The sequence below is a fragment of the Eublepharis macularius genome, chromosome 11 (genome assembly GCF_028583425.1).
Source record: "Eublepharis macularius isolate TG4126 chromosome 11, MPM_Emac_v1.0, whole genome shotgun sequence".
Lineage (NCBI taxonomy): Eukaryota > Metazoa > Chordata > Lepidosauria > Squamata > Eublepharidae > Eublepharis > Eublepharis macularius.
The window spans coordinates 40,869,281-40,887,844 of record NC_072800.1 but is presented as its reverse complement, the minus strand read 5'-3'; the positions used below and the strand labels follow the sequence as shown (position 1 = coordinate 40,887,844).

Genomic DNA, 18,564 nt, shown 5'->3' with positions numbered 1-18,564 from the left:
AACCACTACACCAAACTGGCTCTCAGTTTGGCAAGAAACCATAGTTCAAATGCTGTACAAGGAACTGTCACTTCACCTGATTTGAGCATTTTGTTTCAGTGTTGAGAATGTGTCCTTAAGCACCATACACAAATGTGTAAAATCCTGTTCACTTTCATCTAAAAGTGACTGTAAACATTCCCCTCCCCTCAAAGAATCCAGAATTACCTGCAGCTCTTCTAAGTAAAGAATCTCTTGGAATGATCACAGGCTCACTTTCCTCTAAGTCACTTTCAGACTTAGATTCATCATCTGACCATGGGTTTCGTTTCTTCACTTTTTTCGCACTAGACTTTGCGGAAGATGGTGTTCTTCTCACTCTAGTACCTAGAAGAAAGTGAATTTTCAGTATTTTACAGAATATGCTTTATAACGTATAAATTCTTGTTATCAAGTTTTCTTAGTCTGTATTTTTAACACAGACATCCATAAAATGCTGATGCTGTCTCTTGAATAGATGCAGGGACAAAACTGTCCTTATATGTAGCCATTTTTTCATGAATATTGCAGCTGGAATTTAGGACATTAGAAATTCAGACAGATGCACTCCTGAGCAGAAAATAATTTAAAAAAAACCAAAATCAGGATTCACCCATTATATTTTGTGCACACTGACCACAGGTAGATAGCACCGGTCCCTTTTCCCAAGTCCATCATGTAAAAAGGTAATACAGCATGGCAATCAATGCTCTGTGCCTTTCTGAAAACCAGCAGGTCACTATGTTTGCATTAAGTACACAGACCCAAGCACACCCAACCACAGCCTACTTGAAGAAATCCTCTCAGAGAAAAGCTCTGCCAAGAAACAGAGCAATAGCCTAATTCTACAGATGTTTGGCATCAATAATGGCTAGACTGGACTAGGTTCCAGGTAGTGCTTTTTTTAGCAGCAACATGTGAAAGCTTTCTTATAGTAGATCCCAAGCCTTACCTGCAAAAAGAAAACATGGATCAATTTATATGACCCCCAGAATAGCTACAAGAATTTTAGAACATGCTTCAGACATGGCTGCATGCTGAATGTACAGTAATTCACTCATACAGCTGACAGTTTTCTTTTATGATGCCTGGAAGTGAATTCAAGTGAAGCACATGTATAGGCTATGTGAATGTACAACCTGTTCCACATAGCCACACAAGTTCTCTTCTCGTAACTGTGTATTCCACTGGGTAATACCCAAAGCCACACTGTGTTTGCTTACCAGGCTCTTTTTTCTCTCGTTTGGGCTTGGGCTGTTTAGTCACTGGGGCAGCGGTATTAAGCAAATCTTCGCCAGCACCTTCTACTGGTCCACTACCCAATTCCTCATCAAATTCCAATTTTATTGTCACGTTATCAAGATCACCCTAAATTTTTTTTAAAAAGGGAAGCCAAGGTAACATTTTAAAATGATGAAGACGTCACTACTATATTTCAACCTCAATTGCACATCTGCAATACTGACATATTGCAGGGAATATTGAAAGATATTACTGAGATAACATATATAAAACACTATTTATAAAGCTCTTTTTCTTACCTATCAATATACCTGGTTATGTAGGCAAAGGGCAGCTTTGGGTAATTACTATAATAAAGGACTAATGAGGTCGGGTTAAATCACAGCAGTATTGTGTTTTTTCCATTTTATCAGATGAAGTGAACCCACAAAAAAGCGCTTAAGAAAAATCCAGAATGCAGTTTTTTAAAAATGTCTGCCCTTTTTAGTTGCAAGACAGTTGGTTCCAACTGCCCCAAACAAATCCTCTGTAGTCATTATTTCAGCTGCTGAAGTATTCATGCCTTTGGATCAGTGCCAAATTTATGTGAGTTTGAGCACATGGTTCCAACTGTACAAGCAACTGGAACTCTTTCTGAATAAAGCACTACAATCTAAAACAGAGGTCTGTTGCCTTTTTGGCTTGAATGCACTCCCCCCAAAACTTCAGTGTCTACTGCAAAACTGTTGGTGTGCTGACAAAAGGCAGGGGGGAGAGGGGTAGTAAGGGTTGTACTTAGCAAGATGTACTTCAGTTTTATGGAAAGAAAATCAACAAAGCAAAATGCTGTGCTGCTGCTCAGCAAGTGGGCTGCTGGTTGCCTGACTCTGATCTAAAATAATCTTAGTGGTAAGGTTTGCTAAACTGACAAATAAAGCATGAACAGAATAGACTAACATACCTTCTTTTTTTTAAGTAGTTTCTTACTGGCATCAGCCTTCATAGCAGATGTAATTTGTGGAACTATTCTCCTACCAAAAGGAGATGGCATGGTTTCTTCTAAGTGAAGTTTCTTCATCTTGGGTTTACCCACTTTGCCTTTGATGGGTTTACCAGTCATTCCAGCCAAGACATCTTCTCTTTCCTGGGCTTCTACTTTCTAATAATAAAGGAGGATGAAAATAAAATATGAGCTTTTTCTACTAAACACAGAAATTCTTTGAATATTTTAACATGTATGAGGTCGTTAAGATGTTCAAATGATAATTTTACTGAGTTATATATCACAGAAAGGCAATGATTGCTATGGTTCCTAGCTTTTTTTTTTTTTTTTGGTATAAACCAAATTATCCATTCTCCCTTGGTGACATCTTTATGTAAGCAACTAACATTCCTCAGAAACTGCATTCCTTAGCAGAGTAGAGCCTTTTGGGTTGGATTCTACCAGGGTTTTTTTGCTGGTTGAAAAGCTAGGAGTGATCCTCTTTGGCCACCAAAAAAGCCTATGTTGAGAATTATGGGATCTGAACATACAAAAGCCATATGGAATGGAAGCAGAAACAGGGTGGAGAATTGTGCACACTTGAATGAAAAAGCTGACTGGATCCAACCCACTAACTAAAATGTACTTAGCAAGGTGTGAGCTGGCTTAGGATGACACACTGTAACAGTCTTTATCACAATGGGAAAATTCTGAACGAAGGCTGAGATCTGATCATCACTTCTACTGGAAGATGCTAAATGAAAGACCTGATGCTAAATGAAAGGCGTGATGCTGTAAGAGGTAACCAAGTCACCTCACCCTGTAAAACTCTTGATCAATAAAGGCTTGAGCAAACCAATTAACCATGCAGTTTGTTGTTACAGAGAAAAAGCAGGAGGGGGAGGAATAAACAATTTGGAAATAGCCTAATTCCCTTCTTGAATTCTATGAGCCCAATGGTCTGAGCAGGTTAATTTCCTGGTCTCCATCTCTTTTTTTTTAACTCTTCTGACTCTCAACCCTCTGGAACATGAATAATCCTCATCCAATCATTGTTTGTTTTCCTTTGGGTATTTTCCTGCACACATGAGAAACCCCCATGGATGTGTATATAAAAATCCTTGCCCTGTTTGTAGCTTTAGTGAGTGGCATAGCTCATTAGTAATTTTTTTTTAAAAAAATTATTATTATTCATACTACTTATTATTCATACTACTACTAATAACAACTCCATGCAAAACAGCTAGTGGCAAAATATATCAGTCTGGAATACAAACGGCTATTTTTGATGTGCCTAAGGGTCCAACGGGATAGATGACATTTTGTTTTTTAAAAACAAAACTCCTTCAACTTCTGTAAGTTCTGTCAGATTCAAAAGTAGTTTGCCATAAGATATTTCAGAACAAGTTGTGTGGTTGCTTGAATCCTGCACATGTTGCATACAAAATTCACAGTGATTTTACTGACAGCTTTTGGGATTCTAGTGAAGTATGATACATATTTGAAGGGGAGCTATAAATGACTTAGAATACACTTTCAACTGCCATTAATAGCTTGAGAAAATTATTTAATAACAATGTCTTCTGATTTAATATGTCCTAAGATAGAGCTGCATCCTCTTCAAGGCAGTGAAGAGCCCCCTTTAACAGTGACTTGAGTCCTGTTTTAAAATTGTAGCAGCCTCTATCTTGTATTTTATTCATTAATTTTGGCAAAGGTATTGCTAATATATCGTTCAAACATTTATAGTAAGTTGCTATCAATCCATCTGGACTAGGCACTTTGCCACATTCTTTGTACCTGCTCCTCTGATACTATCTAGAACTTTTACTGTTTGAAAAAGCTTTCCATTTAGAAAACATTAGAATTTTGCCATCCTGCTGAATAATAGTGTAAATACTGTGCTGTGTTCAGGGTGCATCATTCCATCCGACAGTGCCTTGTCACATACTGCATGACCTCAGGGTCAGAAGACAGATCCCTGCGAAGACTGAGAGATACATTTGCTGTAATCCCTCATCCTATCCTCCATGTCCTAAAATGAACAGAATTGGGCAAGCACTTTTAAAATGAGGTAAAGCAGTGCTGTGATCCACACATTGTAGAGCAGGTGTCTGAGTGCATACAAAAACTCAGTATCTGCTGAAACTGAAACTCAAACAAATATACTTAACTAAGAAAAAATACCACAAATCCTGCACTGTGCAAACTTCCAACTTGTTCTGCCCTTTTACTTATGGTAACAAAGAAATGCACATCTGAGAACACAGCCAAAGGGTCAAGTTCATTTTCAGGATAGTTCCATCATATCAAACTGAATACTTAAGAATAACTCCTTCAGGCTACCTGCCTGTGCTAAGACATTAACTGTGAATGCTATACAGGTATTAAGAGATGAAAGCATACATCAAGCTCTTCTACAAAAGCTGCTAAGTCCTCTTTCCAAAGGTCTGAAGGTGACTTCCTCTTGAGGTCATTGAGTTCCTTTCCCTAAAAACAAAAAGATAATATGTGATTGCAGTAAGAACATTATAATTAACAAATATATCATGAACACAATCGAATGTATTAACAAAACAGAGCAGGGAATTCACTACAAAGATGGCAAACCAAGCAGAGACCTATGTAATTTACTGTTCTTATACATACATCTGATCAACAGTGAGAAACAAGTGAGAACAAATTCTGAAATAAAGTATTAAAATAACAAGCACTAACATTTACCATGCAACATCTTGCAGTATTTTTTGTAATATGAAGCAGCCTCATCTATTGCAAATGACTTCTTAATTTCAAAGGAGAAACCCTGAAAGATACCCACTTTTGCATCTCGCTGCTTGATTATCTCTTCTACTTTCTCCTTGGTGAGCCACCACAGAGACATGTTTAAAATATAGTTGAAATCTGGGCCTGAGGTAGATCCTGAAGAGGAGGAACTGTCATCATTCAGAGTCTGCATTTCCTCCTCTTCTGCAGCCTACAAAAAAATCAAATCAGTTGTGCCACAACAAATAAAGTATATCACATAAATAACATCAATTACATGTATGTTAGACAACCACACATACATCCTTAAAAAAGTATCTTTCCTATTTCCTGCATAGTTTACCTTTTCTTGTGCTTCCTTCCAGGCTTTCACAGGGTCAGATTCATAGCCCCTCTGGACTAACATTTGAATCAAATCTCTTTTTGATTTATTTTCTATGTGAAATACAAAGAAATAGGATGAAAAAAGATATTTTTATTTGTGCTTTTCTTGAGCTTAAATCTTAAATCTATATTTAGCTATTTGATTATATGTGTTTATATTTTTTTCGTACCTATGGTAATTTTCCCCTGTATTTTCTCTAAAATAAAGCGAGCTTGATTGTTCAACTTAGTAGATTCTGCCCCTAACATTCCTACAAGCCATTCTTTGCGCAAGCCATAATAATTTAATCGTAAATCGAAGAATTCCTTCAGAATGTCTTGTACAGTTTCATACTTCTTCAGACACCCCATATGATCAAATAGCACCTGTACAAATATAAAATACAAATATAAAATACTTTTAAAACATTCTCAATTCAAAGTGGAAATTATAGAGCTTTTCTGAGTAATATTTTTAACTGCTCTCAAATTTTTATCAAGTGATCTTTCTGCCAAATTAAAGTGTTCCAACTGACTAGTCAAAGTTGGATCCCTACTTAACATTCACTTTGCTCATATATTTGTTTGTAACACAACAATTCTATTGAATAGTATTGTCATGAAATCAGGCACATGTGTTCAATGAACAATTCGATATTTCAGTCTCAAACACAAGCATAATCCCCATGCTAGTTTTCAAGAAAATGCAAAATGCAGTGAAATAAAATCTCTTCCTTGAAGATGATGTTCAGAAAGACAACTAGTTTGCATATTCTGTATTTCAATCACAAACCCCAGACCGATCCCTGAACCTCATTTCCAGAAATCCAGGAAAGATATAAAACACAATACAATTCAGTGCATTATCTCTCATTATGAGAGCTGATGCATGTTCAGCTACAAATTTGTCAACCTCCATAACTAGTATCAAAAAGGGTAAAAAAAACACATTGCATTACAATATCTGAAGCATTTTTAAAATGATCTTTCAATAGTTATGTGATAGTGCCTAATTTTTATTTAAGCATTTACAATTCATAGTTCATGGATTATTATAAAAATAGCATTTCTATCACAATCAAAGGATACACAATTTAAATCAAGGGCTTGAAAAACTAAGGCAAATTATAGTCATATATTTTTTAAAAAATAAAACTGTATTTCAAAGTGTTTCACCACTATCATTTTCAAACTGTCTCCTGGGCTCTTTTATTTCTAACATTTCTTTATACTTTCCTCAAACCATCCGGACATAAACCTCTACACAGCAAAGGTAGTAATTCTACTACATGATGAGGAAAGAAAGAGGAAATTGAGAGATCCTGATTTTTGACAGGAGTCTGGCATTTCCTATTTACTGTACCTTGATTCAACTGTTGAATCAGGAAAACAACCCCCGAGGCAAGAATTTTTTTCCCTAGGATACTTGAAGATGCATTCACTGGGTTACATCAAATGTTTAATCACCATAATTCAGATAATCAGAAAGGAATGGATAAAATATTTTTTCTACCCCACCAGATTTCTTTCCCACCAGATTTCCCAAATAAATTTTGAAATTAAAGTTTTCTTCTTCATGTACGTTAGATAACCCACTATTTTTTGTGGAAGTAAATATGAATGGAGATATATTTACTCTTGATTCTTGTCTCTTTACTCTTGAGCTGAATATGTAACCTCAGCAATGCAGAAAATGGTCAAGTGCTATTAGTCTGGTAGTCAAACATATAGAAAAGTTACCATAGAATTACAAGTTAGACTTGTTTGAAGCTTAAAGACTTTGTGAAGTCCTGCAGCCTCTGCCTGAGCAAGCTTTTCTTCTGTCATTTTCACAACAAATTTCACAGTAGTATCAGTATGATATTCTTTGTAATCTGAAATTAATGCTGGTGTTTTTTCGGTCCCATTAAGCATTGGTTCTAACACCTGTTCTTTGTAAACCTAAAAATACATTTAAAAGTACAAAATTAGTTCTTTAAAAGAAAATACCACAAATGATCAAAATCTAAAGCATTTTAAAAATATTTTACCTGGGTCCATGTCCTAACTGGAAGCTCTGTAATTTCAACTGTGTTCCTGTCAATTACAAATATTTCTCCACTCACTACGTACTGATTTTGGCCAAGTTCCTGGATAGCTCCTTTAAAGTTTTTATAGTTTGGAAGCTATAGACACAAAAAAAATTTGACGCATTAATCATAATATTATATCTCTATTGTTCAATAATATTCAACATCACAGAATGCTGAAAAGTACACTAAACAATAATTTTAATAGGAGAAGGATCTTTTTCATAGAGTAATCTAAAAACTGTATTAAAACTGAACTAGAGACTGAAGGCTGCTATGGCAGCCTATCTATCGTCCACAGCCCAGAAGATACAAGGCAAGTCGAGGTTTACCGTGATCTGGGGCACTCCTCATCTTGCCCCTGCCTTCAGCTCTGCATAGCATCCTTCAGCTATCCAGATGCTCAACCTATTAGTCCAGTGTTCTGATCACTGCCCTGAGCACAGATATTCAACAAGGAAAATCCAATTCCATAAGCCCCAATAAGACCAAGTTTTACTTTATTTTCCACAGCTCTAGGAAACCAGTCTAACTCAATCAACAATTGAAACTGAAGTTTACCCAGGAGAGGGCAACATGAAATTGGTTCCTTCATGTCATTGCTTATATGGGTACATTATCTGGAGAAGAAGGGTTAGAACAAACCAGACAGTACATATAGTGTGCAGGTCTCTGTATATCAGGATTGCACCTTTTTGTAGCAGTCACAGTCAAAGAAACTGCTGCTAGCTAGTCCACTATCAATTAATACAATCATGTGCTAAATTCAGCAGTGTGAGCCAGCTCTAACAGTTCCAGAGGAGTTAGCTGTGTTAGTCTGTATTTGCAAAATAGTAAAAGGTCCAGTATCACCTTTAAGACTAACCAACTTTATTGTAGCATAAGCTTTTGAGAATCACAGCTCTCTTCTTCAGATCCATCAAGGGTATGAAGAAACTGGTCAGAGATATATAGGTGGTGAAGGGAGGGGGCAGAGGGGGCAGGGAGTGAGGGACATGTAAATGTAAATCAGTTCAAAAGTTATGGAAGAGGTGGAGTGTGCAATCCAGGCTGTGTGTGACCCCTTCTCTCCATTGCTGAATCTGAATGGAATGCCTGAAGGTAGTTACTTCTGGTAATGAGATAACCATCCAGAGTCTCTATTCAATCCAAATCTGACTGAGTCAAATTTACATATGAATTCCAATTCAGCAGCTTCCCATTGGATTTTGTTTTTGAAATGTTTCCGTTGAACTATGGTGATCTTTAAGCCCTTGATGGGATGTCCTCGTAGATTTAAGTGTTCTCCTACTGGTTTCTGAATACTGCAATTCTAAGAAGAGTTACTCTTCAAAACCCATTGAAGTCAACCATCTTCAAAGGGCTAATCTCTTATAAGTGAATTGGATATTCTCATTCTTTTCAGTCCTTAAAAACTTCAAAAACAGGTCCATCATTAAGATGAGAGCATGTTACTGACTTCAAGAACTACCCATATGGTGTGACAGGCTAACAGTTGCAACTGTCCCTAGGCGCATGGTGTTCTTACATGAATTTATGCCCTTACTATGCTAGATCTGAAACATCCTAGGGAGCTCTTCAACATAATCTTATAAAACCAGTGAAGTTGGCAAAATGAAAAGTATCTACTGAAAACCTGCAAGCATCCATACATAAACAGATCACTTGTTCTGGACAATTAGAACTTTTTTGAGAAAATAGTTAAGCTATAAATATGCTGTATTTCATATAAAGCAGGGGGGATGTATAATTTAAATAGTTTGAACCGGCTAGCGGAGTCACCAACACAGGTACCAGACCCTGCAACAGACCCAGATGCCAGCTCTGCCCTCATATCTACCCAGGAAATACAATTACAGGACCAAATGGCATCAACTACACTATCTCTGGCTCTTACAGCTGCTCATCTTCCAATGTGATATATGCCCTCATGTGCCAACAATGTCCATCTGCTCTGTACATTGGACAAAGCAGCCAACCTCTGTGCAAAAGAATAAATGGACAAAAATCTGACATTAAAAATGGCAACATCCAGAAGCCAGTGGGAGAATACTTCAATCTATCAGGACATTCCATCAAGGACTTAAAGGTCACTGTAGTTCAACAGAAACCTTTCCAACAGGAAGCTGCTGAATTGGAATTCATATGTAAATTTGACTCAGTAAGGCTTGGACTGAATAGGGACTATGAATGGTTATCTCATTATCAGAAGTAACTGATTTCATTATCAGAAGCAAACTGATCCCATTATCAGAAGCTACTGATTGCATCTACTCCCCCCTCCCCTCTCCACCTATATATCTGATCAGTTTCTTCTTACCCTCCAGGCATCTGACGAAGAGAACTGTGATTCTCGAAAGCTTATGCTACCGTAAAGTTGGTTAGTCTTAAAGGTGCTACTGGACTCTTTTCTATTTTGCTACGGTTCTTAAATAGTTTGCTTCCTGGCCAAACAGAGCCAAAACAAAACCTTTATGAATGATTTTAACAAATTAATGTTTTGCACATAAACACAGATCGATAACAACACATTTCCTTGTATGCAGAAAAAAATGGAAAAATATATTTGCTTCTTTACAAATGAAAAACTATAACTTAATTCAATGTATGAACCAGGTATATTATCCTGAAGTTGCATTACCATAGGATGAGGATCCAATCCGTCCAACATTCGTCTGACATTGTTCACAATCTCCCTGGTGTCATAGTTTGGAATTTTACAAGCCCATCCTGTACCAATGCCCTCAGCACCATTTACTAAGACCATGGGAATTATGGGAATGTACCATTCAGGCTCCACACGCTGGTTGTCATCAAAAAGGAATTTAAGCAGATTATCATCCACTGCAGGAAAAAGAAGTCTTGCCAAAGTGCTTTAAAGAAAAGAAAAACAAATAAATCCTTTTTGCTGTCAATAATTTTCAAATGATTAAATAAAAAAATCAGGGCACATAGTTTTTCATCCTTCTTAAACTGACAGTAATGATTGAGGATGTCACAAATGTTCTAATGTGTACACAGCATTACCAGCGAACGAGCCTTCTCTTCAGTGCAATATTAGGAGAGATACGTACTTGCAACAAGAATCAGTATTTGGATCTTTCCCCAAATACTCTGAATACACTGAATAGGAAGCCTGGAGGTGTATAATCTATGAGCCTCTTAATTGGACTTTGGACTACAACCCAGTGCACAGGCAAGGAAGGTGTATGTCGCATTGAAATCCATGGATCTCAAGCACACTTAACTGATCATTCATTTATTGTCTTGATCTGTACTAGCAAGATTCTACTTGCTTTGGCATACTGGTGGCATTTTTAGCCAAACTATCAGTACTTCAAGAATATTTTTTATTAAGAACCCTATTGCCCCTGTTTCTACTAGACATTTGCCTGAGAAATTCTGCAGACATCTTATGATGACTGTATAACACATGAAAAAGTATTCCCTATTCCAAGCCTGATAACTTCAGAGACTGTTCCTTATATCGGAGTTCAGGCCATCTTTACTTTGATTCTGATTTCCAAGCATTTCACTATTTTTCTTTCATTAAAAACCTCATTCTAGAAAATAAGGAACTATGAACTAGCATCTGACTTTCCAAACCACAGCATCACCAAGACTCACAGATATAAAGCACAGATACCCAAAATGTACTGCTATAAATATGGAATTATGTATCTGCTTGTCTAACAATTGACATTTCAGAAGGAAGTAGTTGTGACTCAACCCTACAGAAAACAACGGAAAAGGACTTAGGGTGAAGCTAGATGATATCATGTCCACAATTATACCATGGGGCACATTGCCATTTTACAGAATGGTTTTCAAACCTTTCAAAATGCCATGGCAACCCAATCCTGCTGGGGACTGATGCATGGGGGGATGAGGGACTCTTGTCTCCTTCCCACCAGCATCATTTTCAAAAACAGTTTTGGCATTTTCAGAAGTTAAAAAAACAAGCTTTAAAATGGTGTTGCATCCCTGTGAAGGACTTAGGGACTTGAACTTGTCTAGTTTGGTCCTTTGTTCTTTCTGTAATATACAAATGCTACTTGTTCCTATAGCATAAGTGACAGAATTCAAGAATAAGAGAAGGTCAAGTGTTCAAATGCAACTCAAATATATGAGGAAATATTATTATATGCAGGACTTATATGCAAAGACTTTGTCTCAAAACAAATCAGCATTTGGAAATGCACTTTTTTTTTAATCAACAGCAGCGATGAGTTCATAAATATAAGTTTGAAACATGCATGCACATCAAGCTTCATGTTTTGTTTTACTCCTAACTGAAAGAAGGGGAACAGAGAATTCATTAGATCCAGCTAGGTTTAATATTAGGCTCACTGTAGTTTTAATAACAACCCATAATTTTTTTTTACAGGTGGCATGAAATACTTACTTAGTTATCTCTAGTTATCTCCTTCAAACACAAATGCACACTTGCCAATTCTATAAAACTGTAATATAACCAGTTTTTATCTTGTTTGGAAAGATTTTTTACCTTAGCATCGTGAAGATATAACGAGGACTTGCAGCATCCTTCCCACCGTGAAGCCTAGTACCAAACTGACCAATAGGTTGTAGCAAACTGACATTATTACTTCCAACAAAGTTCTGAGCCAAGTTGACAATGGTCATCATTAAAGCTTGCTAGGAAACAAAAAAATCATCAAGCACTGTCACTACTCTATGCAAAACTATACCCTTTCTAAACCAGAAAAGATACAACTAGGGGTGTGTGCTTCGGGAATCCGATTCGGGTAAAATACCTGAATCGAACCCGATCCGGATTTCTGAAAAGGGGCCAGATTCGGAAACCCCGAAGCAAAGCTTCGGGTTTAAATGCCCGTTTCCCTGCCGCTGCGAGCAGCAGGGAAAGGGGCATTAAACCCCGAATCAGCTGCTTGTCAGGGGCATCCCTCAATGAGCGGCTGAGTGCCTGTTGGGGCCAGGAAACTCCTTGGCCCCGACACTGGGGAGGCAGCGAGGATCACAGGCTTCAGCCTGCAACCATCCCCCCTCTCTGGGCGCTCTCCCCGCCACCTCCGTTCACCCGCAGGCAAATGGAGGCAGCAGGGATCGTAGGCTTCAGTCTGCAACCGCCCCCCCCCCCCGGCGCTCTCCTTGCCACCTCCATTTTTCCGCTGATAACAGGGACGAGGAGCTGGTGGGCAAATGGAGGCGGCGGGGATTGCAGGCTTCAGTCTGCACGTCAGGAGGCAGTGTGGCGACAGAGGGCTCCAGGCTGCATGTCTCCCGCCGCCCAGCTGATGTCTCTCCCGCTCTCCCTCCAACCAGGTGTAAGTGGGTGGGTGGGAGGAGGGGTTGTCCGGGGGGGAGTGGAGGGGTTCCCTAGCAGGGGTGGGAGGTGGGGGTGAGGGAGTTGCCCCCCTCACTTCTGTATGCTCCGAATATTTATGGAGCATACCGAAGCGAGTAAAATAGCATCATTCCAAAGTGGCTTGCCACTTCAGAATGATGCTATTTTTGAAATTTTTTCCTGCTTCAGATAAACCTGAAGCGGGAAACCCAAATATTTTTGGGCTGCACACCCCTAGATACAACTACAACATATTTGCTTCCAAGTAATCCTGCTCATCAATGCTGCAGAGTGAATTATGGAGACAGCTAATTAAGAGCCTATGAAGGTAGAGGAGAAGGATGAAGACTAATTGTCATTCCCCACAGTCAACACCACCACCCTCTTACTACGTCTTCATCTCCATGTGAAGGGGCTGGTCCAACACCTGCTTCATCTTCTATAAGAGTAATAATATTAATGATGAGCAAGATGAAAAGAAAGGCATGGTATTAGTCTTAGATACTCCCGAGTTTTTCCACAGGCAGAAGGATTTCTGCTCACAGAATGCAACTTCTTGCTTGCCTCTTCACTCCTATAGTAGCCTACAATGCTCCCCAAATTTATTCCTGGGCAACAAGGGAAAACAAGAAACAGAATATGAGGGCCATTTCAGGCTGATAGAGAAGAGGAAAGGTGAGAAATCCTTCTGCCCAGTGAAAAATTCCAGGGGACCTAAGCCATTCTCTACCCATCAATTTACTGATCACTACCACAGGCAAAGGATTGCTTCCCAAACTTGGCCCTCCCTAGTTGTCCTAAACTGACTATGGACTTAAAAACAGAAAGCATACATGCACTTCCTTTAGTCACACTTACCTCCCCATGGTGGTAGGCAGACATCTCGGCTACAGAACCAGCCAGCTGAGCAACTTTAACTTCACGTTTATCGTTTCTCTTAAAGCAAGTAAACAAAACCTTGCGTTGTCCAGGTTTAAAACCTATGTTGAAGAATAAATTTCTTAATTTTTTTAAAAAAATTACTTTTAACTCTGCCAGTTTCTTTCTAATCACAACCATAAAGAAGAGTCTCTTCTCCCAACCCCCACTTCAAAATAACTATAATTTGCATTTACATCAAATTCAGGCAAACTGTAGTTAGTGCTAACTAGGATTTGTCTTCCTCTTCCTCCTCCTCCTTGACCATGTAACTCACCTACATGGTCAGGTTTATAATCCACTCAATCCACATTTTGAGAACCTGCTGTAAATTACTGCTGTAAAATTTTATGACTGGGCTCATGTATCTGTTTGGGTTCAATGAAAACACAAGGCAATAGCAGCTGACGTGGGATTTTCTGTGGACTGTTTTTATTAATGTTTATGGTTTTAATGAAGCAAACTATAAGCCACCTTGAACCACAAATGGAAAGGTGTACATAAATGTTTTAATTAAAATAAAATAACGTTAGAAGAGGGACAGTAAAGTCTTAAATCAATCTAGGGAGATTAATGAAGATGAAAATGATGAAATGACAAGGGGCCTCCAACTTTTCAAAACATGTATCTTGAAAGTGACATCAAAAAGACACAGATCTTCATAAAGGTCTACTGACCATCAACAAGGGATGGAATGGATCGCTCATTATCCGAGTTCGAGAAGAGAATCAACTCTTTGTTGATGAAATCATTGTAAGTGAGATGCTTTGTTGCTGTACCATACAGAAATTGCTAAAATAGATAAAAGTTATTATTTCTTTTAATGCCATCAAACCATTTTCATCTTAATATGCATGAAATAACTTTTAATATTTGAAAAATACCTCAGGCAATCCATGCAACCGACGCTGTCTTCTGTCTTCCATGAAATTTGTCAACCACTCTTTTCTGTCATCAATTTTTTTCTTACTGAAGGCCTAAAAAGATTTCATATAGGTTGATCAGACAAATTACAACTAGGAAACGTGCACATTAACCAAAGCCCAGAAATCTCTATGTATTAACATAGACAGATGATAGATGGACAGACAGACAGACACTATGTTTAATATTTATGGTAATATGTTCACATTACAGTGAATGCATGTACATTCTGTCTGTATATGAATATATCTGATTGTAAGAAAGAACCAATGTGTTCATTCACTTTGTGAATGAAACTGGGGAACAATACCTGGATTTATACTGTTTGTATTACATGTTCAGCTGTACATGTGTTGGCTGTAACAAAACAGGGACTTCATTTTGAACTTGACCCACATCCTCTGTATCTCAGTATTAAAAAGATTAACATGATCACACCAAAGATTAATCCAATAATACTGTTTATACATGCTGCTATATTTTCACTCACTTTCCTGATGATCCTTAATATAGAATTTGGCTCATTTTTTACATTGAGAAAATGTAATGAAATGCGCAACAAAAGTTATCATGGGATTGGAGCTTCTTTTTAGTAAGAATAATATAAGTACAATCCTAAACAGGTCTACTCAGAATCCTATTCAGGTCTATTCAATGGGGCTTACTCCCAGGAAAGAGTTCTTAGGAGTGCACTATTATCATTTAAGTTTTTTATTTTAGAAAAAGATATAACTGAGGAAATACTTGATAGGATATGAACAAGATGAAGAGAGCTGATAAATTAATTCAGGGGACAGTTACCAATGTAATGGCAGCATCATCTTCAGGACCAGCATACCGAAATAATATTCGATGTCTCTCCATATCTGCAAAATACTCTTTTGCTTCTTTAGCAGTACTGGTACCCAAACCTACACCAGAGAAAAAGGAAAAATAATGTTAATTTAAACAATCTTTCTTCTGATTTAAAATTAGAGGCACATGCTATTAATGTTAGCCATGACTGGGCCACTAAAGGGAATTCAGTGGATGATGACTAACTTGTCTTCAAAGGGACTTACAGAGCAATTCTAGGCCTGCTCAGAAGTAAGCCCTTCTACATTCAATGGGGCATTAATACACAAACCTTTGTAGTATTTTATCTTCCATGCTTTATAATTTTCCATATGTTTTTTCCATTCATCAAATTCAGGAATACTATAGAAGGAAAGTTCCTGCTTATTTTTGCTTGCCTGAAAATAAAGATATACCAGTTAGGTTGGTTTTTTTAAAGTTAAAATTATTTCCATGAAAGATTAATCATGTTATTCCCACATGAAGGAGAAGTGGCTACATAGGGAAGGATATCCATAGAGCTCAATAAATGTGTTTCTCCCACACATATGTGCACAAACACACACACTCCCCTCAATGAGCTCTAATATTGTTAAATACAATATATTTGAGAATATTCATGAATACAAAACTCCAAGAAACTTCAAAACACTTTATGTGTACAATATACACATAAAGTGTTATTAAGTTTCCTGAAGATTTGTATACATGAATATTCTCACATATGTTTGGTGGCTACATTTTTGGCATTTGTCTTTAATTTTGTTGTTCAACTATGTACATCTGGGATTCCAGTTTCTGGTTGCACCTGAGGAAGGAACAGAGACTCAGTGAGGGGCCAAGGTAGAACCTAGGGCAACAACTTAGGGCAAGCAGGGCTGAGGAGGCCACAGATGTGCCTGCAGAGTAGCCAGGGACAGGGAGAGGCAGAGAAGGCCTCTGTGGGAATGGTGGAGAAGAATTATAAAGCCCACAAGGGCCTAATTAAAGCCTCATCAGGCTCAACTGAGGAGGTCAACTCAAGACAACTCCACCAGAAAGGTAGAGAAGTCTAAGGAAGAACTGAATGACAGGGCAGAAGGAAAAAGAAATGAGGACCTGGAATCCCTCCCCTTCTGAGCTGAGGACCAAAAGCAGGAGAATACACCTAAGCAATCTTTGAGAGTAGTAGGTGTGGTGTGACTACCAACCTGCCACAATAGGTTGACAGCTTTGTTTTGGCTGTTCCTTCCTTAAGGCAGCAGCCCGATTAGCCCAGTTTGGTCCTAGCTAGTCAGGGCTTGGGAGCTAAGCAGGGTCAGCCACAGTCAGTACTTGGATGGGAGACTGCAAAACAGAGGAAGGCAATGGCAAACCACCTCTAGTCATCTCATGCCTGGAACATCCCATGGCAGGTGACACCATGAGTTGGTTGTGACTTGACAGTATGTTTTCTTTTTAGGGCACCCTCACACTATAAGGACTCTATTTCCCTGTATGTAAGAAATTATGTTCAAATAGTCTACCTACCAAGAATTAATAAAGCAGGAGATGTTGCCAGTGTTCTTCATCAACTACAGTATGCTCATAGTGCATCTCTGAAAAACATACTATGGGTGGTGTGTGTGACATACCTTTACAATAGGAGTGATGAACTCTTCAAGAAAACCATGTTTCAAAAGGGATGGCCAATTGTGATGAATAAAATTGATTAGCAAGCCTTTAATATGGGATCCATCCTGATCCTGAATATGAAAAAGAATCTTTAATGACTGCTGAAGGCATTCATAAAAGATATGTCAAACTTTTCCAAGGAAATTAGGGGAGCGAAGCTTTCATTTATTAACAATACTATATCCTTATAATATTTCATAGAAGTGTTATTAAAAACTAGGGATCTCTCTGTGTGTGAGAGACTCATTTTTGTGCCAAACAGAATCAGCCGTGATTTATATTTCTGAGCACAGTACTTCCCTCAGTCCTATTACTGGCTTATAAGTTTGGTTTGGGCTCTCATTTTACATACCCAAAAGCACTGTTTGCCTAAACTATTCCAGCTATCAGATGTTAGTTTGAGGGTAGGAGTGGGAAAATGATATGCTTGACATCTTGGCCAGTGTAAGACTTATTTTGCCTAAGTACTCTCTCAATGGAAGCCCAGAGCTTCCCTGGCACCTCTGGGAAAAGAGACTTGTATTTACTGGGCGGTAGGAAGGGTTGGCATTGCCAGTGGGGTGGGGGTGATTGATGCTGCATTGACATATTCACCCCATCCCATTAGCTATTCAGGGGAAATTAGGTTAAGCTATGGTAGAAAGAAACATGAGGAGAGGGAGGAAGCAACACAGAGTGAGCCAGATTTAGCACCCATAACCACTTTTTTTGTAGTGCAAAAGGATGGAGATTCCCAAGTCTCCATCTGCCCACACTACCAGAGAACATCTTAATGGCCTGTAAATAGGGAAAACGCTATTTTATCGGTTTGCAGTTTGGTAGACAGGATCATCCCATTTTGACGGCCAAAACTAAGTTATGTCTTTTCATATGTCCAGAACAAAGGATACCTTCTTCTATAAGGCTGACAACTGGGAAGGATACTCCCTTAAGGAAGGGGTACAATTCCATCCTAAGATGGATGTGGGAAGTTAAAAGTGGGAATGTACTTCTCAATGAAACCAACAAAAATGATAACTACCCCAAAATGTGATGCAACACTTTAAAGGATAAATAGAATGTTTAATTCCCCAAATGAACTGCACATGAACAAAATTTTGCTGCATGCTCCACATTAAAAAAAAAAACTTCTATATTTAGTTATAGAATTTCAAAGAACACAGTGAGTCTAACACAAATGTCCAAAGTAAATTTCTTTTGTATAGAATCAATCTCTTCAGAGTTAGATAAAAGGGGTATTACAATCCAATAACCAAATAAACATTTCTTGTGTGTATGAATTTCACATCTCCACTGACCTGATCTGTCATGATCATAATCTTTCCATATCGCAATGTTTTCAGAGACTCTGGATCTTCATAACTTTTCTTGTATTGTAGACCTACTATTTTTATTATGTTGTTAATTTCTGCATTCTCCATGATCTGCATAAATGTAGACAAGCAAGAGCTTAGTGTGCATATATATAATTAACTGACCATTAAATCTAA

General features: G+C 38.1%; 1 protein-coding gene across 2 annotated transcripts in view; it reads right to left on the bottom strand.

Moving 5' to 3' along the window:
- The window catches only part of TOP2B (DNA topoisomerase II beta), a 62,402-nt gene that overhangs the window by 20,451 nt on the left and 23,387 nt on the right, over positions 1-18,564 (bottom strand). For both annotated transcript variants that reach the window (XM_054991250.1, XM_054991249.1), the window contains exons 13-30: positions 18,373-18,498; positions 17,035-17,145; positions 15,714-15,819; positions 15,389-15,498; positions 14,548-14,640; positions 14,341-14,455; positions 13,604-13,725; positions 11,927-12,075; positions 10,061-10,292; positions 7,381-7,515; positions 7,091-7,291; positions 5,542-5,737; positions 5,331-5,422; positions 5,043-5,198; positions 4,628-4,711; positions 2,201-2,398; positions 1,242-1,386; positions 208-366 (exon numbers count right to left, since the gene is read on the bottom strand). In XM_054991250.1, the coding sequence (XP_054847225.1) occupies positions 208-366; positions 1,242-1,386; positions 2,201-2,398; positions 4,628-4,711; positions 5,043-5,198; positions 5,331-5,422; positions 5,542-5,737; positions 7,091-7,291; positions 7,381-7,515; positions 10,061-10,292; positions 11,927-12,075; positions 13,604-13,725; positions 14,341-14,455; positions 14,548-14,640; positions 15,389-15,498; positions 15,714-15,819; positions 17,035-17,145; positions 18,373-18,498 (2,530 nt within the window). The remainder of the gene's footprint in view (positions 1-207; positions 367-1,241; positions 1,387-2,200; positions 2,399-4,627; positions 4,712-5,042; positions 5,199-5,330; positions 5,423-5,541; positions 5,738-7,090; positions 7,292-7,380; positions 7,516-10,060; positions 10,293-11,926; positions 12,076-13,603; positions 13,726-14,340; positions 14,456-14,547; positions 14,641-15,388; positions 15,499-15,713; positions 15,820-17,034; positions 17,146-18,372; positions 18,499-18,564) is intronic.